Genomic DNA, 9,778 nt, shown 5'->3' with positions numbered 1-9,778 from the left:
GCCATGAACTGAGTCCAATTCATTTTTTATCTCATATGGAGTTAAACCCTTTAAATGAAAATGTTTGATTACCGCTCTGAACTCGTTTTTTTTCATTTTTCTAAATGAACAATTTTTTTTTTCAATTGGTTATAAAAACACGTAAACTCAGAAGATCTGGACTGTGACTGCACCATATATCTAGTCGGGAGTGGTGCTGACTGAAAACAGATGATTTGGAGTGATTCGCGCGCCATATGTTGGTCATTCTAAGGACTTATTGAACTACCCTCGTATTAACGGCAACTTAAACAGGGATTTGAACTTTGATCGTTCTATTGTTTTACCTTATAATCCACAAATGTCCAAAATTCTCCAAAAATTATACAAAAAACATGACATAAAAATAATTATCAAACCTGTTAAAGACCCCTTCAGTTTGTTCAGAACTCAAAAAGATCGAATTCCGTAAAAATAAAATTACTAACGTATTATATAAATTAACATGCTTAGATTGTGAGCAGTGTTATATTGGCGAAACCAAACGGTATATGGGTGTAAGATTAAAGGAACACATGAGAGATTGCAATAATAAAAGACTTAACACTGCTCTTTCAAAACATGCAATTTTAAACAAACACTCATTTGATTATGAAAACTTTTACAATTTTTACAATTTCTCATTATAATCTAAAATAAATATCATTTTATCTTGCTTCTCTCTCTCTCGTTACCTTCTCTTCTGCAGCAATGTACCGTTAGCGCTTCATGATGATATGTCATGCGCAGTAGATAATAATTCACCACCAAGTCAATATGAATCAACCTACAGTCTATACGCCGCTTAAATTCCTTGCCGTAATCATTCCGTCTGCTGGACGGCATGTGATAAGTGTGTGTTTTTCAATGTCAACAATAATCTCAATCTTTATTTGAGTCGGTCCAGCAGACGGAGTCATTTCAGTAACTACCAAATTAAATTTAGCATACAGGTAATAATAAGAGAATATACATCATTTTTATTTCTATTTTAATTATCACGACAGTCATTCATTTGTATTACTACTCCAATTTTTAATTTTCTTTTTTGACTATTTCCTACATCATTTTTTAGGAACTGTCAACATGTCTGTACTTTTTAAGTCTTTACGTTTACAAAGTACGTATTATGATCATACAGGTGCAAAGTTTCGTAGAAAGAAGTATTTTATACTGATGAGGACTGTCGACGTACTGTCGAAACGTCTATCATATATGTACTGAAAATCTGTCACACATAATTTCAATAAACTGACCAACAATTGACTGAAATTTTAACTTCCATCTACAAGAATATGTAAATAAAGTCTAATCCTTCTGTTAGTTGAAATTGGAAAGAGAAAAAGTTTTTGATTAATCAGTGAAGAGTAGTATACCAGTAGTAAACTATCCAGCACGATACAGTTCGGATTTCGCTTCCACCTTCATTTTAGTCTTGCGGTTCTGGACTGGTAGCTTTAAAGAAAATCCACAAGGGAGCGACGGGCCGCCTCTCGCGCAACAGAAATAACGCGTCGAGAGTATAAGACAGCAGTCCACACGTAACAAAGCATAATTACCTGGGGCAGAGACTACCGTGACTAAAATGGCGGATCCTTCACAGCAAAACTCTTCCATTGCTGCGTTCCAGTTGAAGTTGTTTTTTAAAAATTAATTTTCCACGAATATTGGGGAATTTTAATTACATAAATTTATGCATTTTTAAGCGTAGGATGTGTTTCCCATTAAATCTTGGAAATTAGCGTCAACACAATTTTGGGGAAAATTCTCCAAGAATTTTTTTACAATTTTATTGCTTCGGAACAACTGTATTTTCATATGACCCCTACTATTAGCCGATCAGGCCCCGACTAGGATAAGTCGAGTCACCTGACTAGCCCCAGACTAATTTACCGTGACGATACTGGTCGGTGGACTAGTCGGATGACCCGACTAGCCCCCGACTTTAAGTGGGCTCAACTAGTTGGGAACTAGACTAGTTCCTCTTTTTATTTTGTACATGGGTGTTTTCAAAACATTAGGAAACAGCGTTTATTCATTATTCAGTTTTTATTATTATAATATTGTGAAATATAGAGATCGAAATAAGAGAAATGTTCAAATGACTCGAAAGTGATCTGAAAATCTAAAAATAATTAAAATTAATATTTCAGGTTCAAAAATTATATATGGATTCAAACACACGGCTGGCCTGATGATAAGTTAGACAAATTTGTATTAGATTTATAAAAACTGTTTAGTCAAAATTCATTAACCAATCTTTTTCTACGATATATTTATTGCAATCGAAAAAATTAATCATGATACGTTCTTGCATCGCTTATAATTGCCAATTTAAAAAAATGATTAGTTATTTAACTCTGATTTCCTTTTTCTCCAATCGAAATTTTTTGTACCCGTTTAATTTATTCTGGCATACAATTAAGGGATATATTAGAAGCATCTGTTTTATTTCTCTTTCTTTACTTAATTATTTCCCCTTATTTTTCGGGCATCTTTAGTAAATTTATTTACACAATATATTTCCCAATTTTCCGGCCCCCCCCCCCCCTCAAAACAGGTCGGGCAGCCGCCTGACCTGCCCCCGAGGTTGGCGCCAATGGCACGGGGTGAGCGAAACTCACTCACACTCACTCGCTGCAACAAAATAATAGCCTGTTTACGTTCAGAGCTCGACTATGTCCGGCTCCGTTAGGGTAGGTTAGATTCATGTTCAGCTTCAAAATAGCGACTATCTCCGAGGTTGACTGTATTTTTATGAGCAAATTAAGAACTTAGCCATTTTCTGAAGAATATGCTTAATTTGTTTCCGGAATTAACAAATAATGTATTTCCCATATCTTTTCCCTATGATACTGTTCAAATTCACAATAATGAATAATGGTTCAAATAATGTTTATAAACTAATTCAGAAATTAACTACTTTTTAGCTTACATCAAAACATACACGCAGCTAGAACCTTTTTAGTAATAAATACAATTCTTCCACCTGGAGTATAATATTAAAATCGACACAATTTTAAATATTTGAAACAAATTTATTTTTATAACAAAATGTATGCATAATATACTGAATAGAAAACAAAAAAGCATATAAATTTTATAATTAAAAAAACCTTCATTTTCATTAATTTCAAGATTTTTTCTTTATGGTAATCCCTTCTAGTAATTTAAGATTCTCATCAAATGAATGATATATTCCTTTATCAGGATCTTCTGGCATGTATTTTCTCTTGCAATATAGTTTTCCGCATATTTTACTATGATTAATCAATTGATCTTAGATATAACCGGTATTATTATTAACTATTGTATGTACTATACTTTTTTATTTTTAAAACCCTGGTGAAACAGAGGTCTATACATGGGTATTAATTTAATTACAAGCAGAGATAACACGTAGCTACGTGCGAGTTTATTAGAAGTAATCGCATGTTCCTGGACATTTGGCCAGAGGAGAAGAAAACTACAGAAAATTACGTCCCGAGTTCAGCCGGTTTTTCGACAGTCATGTTTGAAGGCAGGCATTCGACCCTACATATAAAATGCATACAGTCATCCTCGCCTCAAGGCTCTTGCTCGATATTACATACTTAAAAGGCGACGAATGCATAACGCGGTCCTACGCCGAAACTTTACAGTTTTTTTCCAAAGTTGCGTACAAATTTTTAAACTGCCACAATTATGTATTCTGCACAGTGAGAGGGTACCACGCAGATCCGTGTACAAATAAAATTTATTAAGGCAGTACACTCGATAATACAATTACAAATGAGGATCATTTGATGTTTGGATGGCAGTTATATAGCAATGCCCTGAAGCTCTGGTTAAAATTTTGAAACCTTTAAGAGCTTCATAATCGAAAAATGAATTGTTGAAAATAACATATGATCTTATGGGAAGGCGCACTTTTTGTAGCATATAAAAATAGTGAAAAATGAGAAAATTCTGCAATGATTCTGACATATACAGAATGTTATCCGAAATCCATATCTGCTTCGAAAAGAATCATTCAGAGCCTATAAGAATAGAAAAAAATTATTTGTACCGTAAATCTATGACTGGCGTCTGTCTGGTCTAGTTTATGCGCGAACTTTAAATAACACGCGTTCTCACAAGCTACGCTGCCAAACTTATGACTTATTTAATTCTCTTGTTGGCTTGAGAATTGTACTTTTTAGTCACTTTCAGGGTTTCGTTGTCCCGGGCTGCAACCCTTGTAGTTTTCATCTGTTCGTCGTACTGTTTTCCATGGAGGACAATTGAGGGAAGTGAAATGTAGATGGAGTGGGAGAGAGAAAGTTTACTATGCGAAGATCTCAACGACTTAATTAAGTTTTTTTTAAAGTAAGATAATTTCAAAAGTTAATTTAAAAATATTTTTAACAATTTTTGTTTCACAGTTTTTATAAAAGTTTCCTTCACCATTTTTTTAAAACAAATTCCTGTTTAAAAAGAAAACCGCAACTACGCAAAACGGATGCAGGGAGGCTTAACGATAGCTCCGTATTCGTAACCATAAATTTTCAAACCTGCCTGTTTTCTAACTGTACATTTCTTTAGCGATATACATAAAAATTTCTTCAAATATCAAAAAGGTTTCATTTATACAGGCACTCTAAAAAATTGAGAAAAAAGTATGTAAATTAAATAATGCCAATAAAATAAAGTAACAATTGTTACCAATTGAACTGTTGCATCGTAGAACGGGATATACAAGATTTCTCAACGAGATGGAAAGCCCGTGACAGTACTTAAAGACATTTTTAAATTTTAATATTTTCAACATATGATCTTATAGAAAACTTAATTGTGCATTTTTCTTAATGGGAAAAAGTTGTAACTTTCTTCGTTTTTGAAATAATTATGTTGAATAACATGTTAAAGTAACGTAAATACGTAAATAGTTTAATAGGTACCAATCAGTAATTTCGATATATCTCTTTAAGCAGATCTTGAATCGAGGGCTTCTGAGCCAAAAGAAATAGTTTTTACGTCTGTGTCTATCTGTGTTATGGTCGCAGTCTGTGAACTCGATAACTTTCGTAAGAATTACCGAATTGGACCGTTGTTGGCTAGGAAGTGTTGCATCTGGTAGAGACGTGGTTAGAGAGAAGGAAATGGGATAGAGTAGAGTTAAAGTTGCCAAGGGGTGCAGGTGAAGACTCCAGGAGACGGTCAGAGTGAACAACATCTATGTACTGCTTCACGTCGTGGATAGAAAATTAACATGAAGAATCAAATGTGTACACAATTTTTGTGAATGTCAAAGGCGCGTTTCCTTCGATGGATAGGGGGACATTGGGGAAGGCGATTGAATAGAGGGAAGTTGAAAGAGGCCTGATCGAGAGAGGTAGGGAGGTTAATTAAGAGACGAAAGATAGAGTGGGAGGAGGGAAGGGAATTTTATAGCGGCTGGAGTGGTTGGAGGAGTTAGGGGAGGAGGACTGCGAACTTGACACTCTCATATGCAAATGACATAGTGCTGCTAGCAAAGAACGAGAAGGCCTTAAAGGAGATTATGAAGAGCTTGAGAAGATACCTAGAGAAGAATAGGTTAGCTAGAGCTAAATGCTGAAAAGACCAATGTTATGGTGTTCAGAAAAGCAGGCGTACGGGATAAGGGACGTGAGAGGAAATTGATGGGGAAGACGGTGCAGGTGGTGAAAGAGTTTTTGTATAAGGGAGTCAAGGTTTAACAGCAAATATGTGTGGATAATGCTAAGAAAGAGAGCACAATATTTGTGTGAGAAAGGAGAGAAAGGAAGTCAGAAGCTTGAAGCGGAGATGAGATGCGGATGCATGGAGTATTTTAATAGGTTCTGGCTTTTTAAGGTAGTGTGAATTGTAAATTGTGATTTGTGCAGGAAGGGGGATGCAAAAGTGCATAGGTAAAGAGGGTGTTAGGTACGACGGAGAAGAACGGAAGGAAGAAGGTAGACGTATGACGAAGGAAAGATTATAAATAGGAGAGGAAGTAGATGTAACAAAATTGTAAATATTGTAAATGGTAGATAAATAATAGGTATTAGCCGCGGAGGCAGAGGTTGCTAATGCGAGGAAAAGCGAGAAAGTTGGTTATGTGTGCGAGGCGAGGCGAAGCGAGGAAGGAAAGGCTAAAAGAGCAAGCAGTCTTAGAGATAAAGTCTGGATAGATGTTAGTTGTTAAGAGTTAAATGTAAGAAAATTCTGTAAAAAAAATATTTTTAAAATGAAAGTGTAAGCAAGTCTATTTTTTTAGGCCAGCAGGCCGAAAATTAAACGTTTGTCTATCAAGGCTACAATAACATTTCATTTAACAAAACATTTCGCCTAAATTATATCCACAAATTTTCTTAGAACCGCTTTACGCTAGGATGCGGATTTTTAGTTCAAATCGTAAAAAATAAAATAGAAAATAAACAAATCAAATTTATGGAAAAACGACATTTTTCAGGGTAGCTGGGAATAAAATTGAATGCAAAATAAGAGAATAATATTGAAGCTACTATTAAAAATAAAATTGACACTTCATTTCGCAATATCTGATTAAGCAGTTTCAGGCTAAGGTACATAAATATATATATTATATACATTTTACATAATAGCGTTGAACATAAAGTATAAAAGTTTGCATTTTCAACAAAATCAAATGCGAAGCACGAGATACGTGAAGAGAACATGTTCCTTAAAGCCAAAGGAATTTCACAGAAGAAAATTAAAAGTCACCAAATTATAGTTGTTGATGGTTCGACCTTTTATTTTAAAAGGTCTGTGCAAAAATGTCGGGGGAATCCAAAGATAGAGCGCTCTAGACTCGCTCAAAACTTGTGAACGATGCGAACCGCGCGCTATGAGAATGTCTTATCGCAGCGGGCACATTTTGTTGAAACGGGTTTGTTCTTTACATTGTTTCAAAAATGTTTTTTCATAAGCCCGTTTTTTAAAACAACGAGACGTCAATTAAAATTTTTATATCCGAACTCGCCGTTTATTAAAAAACTTTCTTAATAACGATTTGCTCTTTCTAAAGCAAAATCCTTACTTTACAGTAAGGATTAAAATCGATCTTAAAATACGCGTAGACTTATGTATTTCTGAAATTGCCACACGTAACTGGAAAAGGCTTTTTGAGCCACGTTTCTGATATATGATAGGATGTTTAATGGTTAATGGTTGATATTTAGCATTCATGCATTTTCGCTCAGGCGATTTATTGTATTATTATCATTATTATCTTCAGGATCTCAAAATGCTGCCTGTGTTCACCATATTAAATGGAACTTACGTGAACATCACTGGATTTCAAATGATTTCTAGCGAAAAGGTACCGCTGATTATAAATACAGTAAGTCGCATTCTAATATTTAATGAACATTTATTAAATAAGTTAAAAACATAAATTTATTTTCTGTGTGAGGAGTAGCATTCTTCATGAACAAAATGTTTCACCAACCAGGTAAAAATACATGACTGGTCAAGTGCTAGCTCAGTAGAACTTGCCGTATTAGCTTATAATGCTTATAGCTGATAGTATAACAGGGGTGGAATTCCGATGCCCTCTTAACTTTTTGATCAGATCTCTCTTCCTATCGCATGAAATTATACGGAGATGTTAGATCGTTTTGAAAACTATCTATTGTAACTATCTCTTTCTACCTTATTTTCCAGAAAAAGAGGGGCAGTATTCGGTAACCAAAAACTTCTGACTTCTCGATTATCGACGGTCACCTCTCTCTTTCTGGCATATAAGGTAGCAAGAATATGTTGCAGTCGATACTTTTTTTAAAAAATCGTACATTTCCATCTAATTTCAAGCGACAAGAAGAGCGATCTGATCTACTAGATGAGAGGGCATCGGAATCCCACCCCAGAACTTGTGCAGTACTGTATGCCAGTAATGCGGCAGCACTGCGGATCTAGTGGCGTACCACGAATTTCTTCTGAGGATTTTGAAGTGTTTTAACCTATAGGAAATGGTACGTGGTTTACGAAATATATAACGCCGTTTTCTGGCTATGACCGGACAAATTGAAGCAAAATATCTAGCGCCATATGTTGCTTCTAGCCTTGATCGGCTCATTACACAGGGCTTTAGCCACGAAAACTCGAACAGAGTTTCTCGCCTGGCGCCAGAGGTGATTAATACCGAGTAGCATGGATAAAAAAGGAGTGAAACCTGAAAAGTTTAGTCATGCAATGAAATTGTTCAGTGTTAGAGAGAGAGAGAGAGAGAGAGTTTAAATCGTGTTTCAAATTAATTTTTGGTTGTTATAATTAATAAATAAGAAATAAATATTTTATTCAAAATATCAACAAAAAAGGTTAAGTATTAACAAAATAGGATATGGTTGGACAAGCGCTTTACAGATAACAAAATGCTCCCTATAGCATAAAAATAACCGCTTATTTCACTCGATGCTATTAATCTAATTCTTCAATTGACAAAATAGGAAATGGCGCGACAGTCGCTCTACCTATGACAAAATACTCCATGATACATAACAAGTAAACCGTTTGTTTTACTTGATTCTAATATCAGAATTCTACGTTATTAACAATCGCGAATCGCTACAGGAACTGATAACATCTTGAATACAGACATTGTTGAATAAGGAATCTGCTCTCCAGAATATATTGAAAATAAAGACAGAAGTTCCACTTCAATGGCGATATCAAGGTATAATTAACTCGAAACTTAACATTGAATTTCAATTCTACGATTCAATTGTCCGCTCACTCCTGAAAGAAAAGTTGCACGAACGAAAATTGTTGTGCATTGACGCCATAACTGAAATCGATTACTCAACAACTCAAACCACCAGAAGAAAAGCAGCTTACCAGAGAAAATACCGTTTTACTAAAGAAATAGTCAGCACTCGAGAATAAAAAAGAATCACACTCGGACAGTAACCGGTTAATTCCACAAAAGCTTAACTCAGAAGAACGGGGCCTCGCAGTTCCCCGACGATATACCCCATCGCTTTCCCTCGGTGTAGGAATACCGATGGGCTACTTGTAACGCTGGCCCACGTTTACAGTGCAAACCAGCTGCTCCCCTCAGGTTATCACTAATGCCTCGCTGATTTAAGACAGGCAGTATTTACATGTCGCCCATGGTATCGGAGTTAACTCTCAGCGCGTGATTCGAACTGGAACGTTCAAGAGTCCTTTTCGACTTGAGCGGGAATCTCATCCGCTCATTGCCCTCGTTGTGCAGAAATCCACAGTACTGGTGACCGTAGCTTTATGCACGTGGGATGCTGGCTGGTTCCGATATTTTTAACTTAAAATCTTCTTTTGAATCCGAAAAGAAAAACGAAAACACAAGCATGCAAGTTCTTGGCCCCCATAAGCCTAAGTTGTTTGCTATCAACCATTTTCCGTTTAGGGTGTCGACGAGGAGTAGAAGAGCGTTTTATAGAATGTTTAGTTGAAAACTGCAACGTTACAACTTCTCTCCCCTAGATGATGCCCCGGGGGATTCCATTAATTTGTAAATCCTTTAATAATAAGACTGATCTCTTGAAAAAGTGGCTACTTAAATCTAGGGTTTATTTGTTGAGAAAAAAAAGAAGAAAGATACTAAAAGAATAAAACTGCCGCCCAGTTAGTGTGTATGAGCAGCTACACACAGGGCAAGTCGAAAGAGAAAGCGTAGCGGACAATTATAGTCCGCAATCAAATTACAATTCTTCAGAAGAATTGTAATTTGATTGAGGACTATAATGATCCGCTACGCTTTTTCTTGTCATGTGAGGAGCTATTCATACACACTAAC

At 35.6% G+C, this 9,778-nt stretch overlaps 1 protein-coding gene across 1 annotated transcript in view; it reads left to right on the top strand.

Moving 5' to 3' along the window:
* LOC117180237 (glutamate receptor ionotropic, kainate 1-like) overlaps positions 1-9,778 on the top strand; it is a 709,739-nt gene that overhangs the window by 324,396 nt on the left and 375,565 nt on the right. Inside the window, exon 5 of the mRNA XM_033372626.1 lies at positions 7,241-7,345. Within this exon, the coding sequence (XP_033228517.1) occupies positions 7,241-7,345 (105 nt within the window). The remainder of the gene's footprint in view (positions 1-7,240; positions 7,346-9,778) is intronic.

The sequence above is a fragment of the Belonocnema kinseyi genome, chromosome 9 (genome assembly GCF_010883055.1).
Source record: "Belonocnema kinseyi isolate 2016_QV_RU_SX_M_011 chromosome 9, B_treatae_v1, whole genome shotgun sequence".
In the NCBI taxonomy this organism is placed as follows: domain Eukaryota; kingdom Metazoa; phylum Arthropoda; class Insecta; order Hymenoptera; family Cynipidae; genus Belonocnema; species Belonocnema kinseyi.
This window is presented reverse-complemented; position numbering and strand designations above follow the sequence as displayed.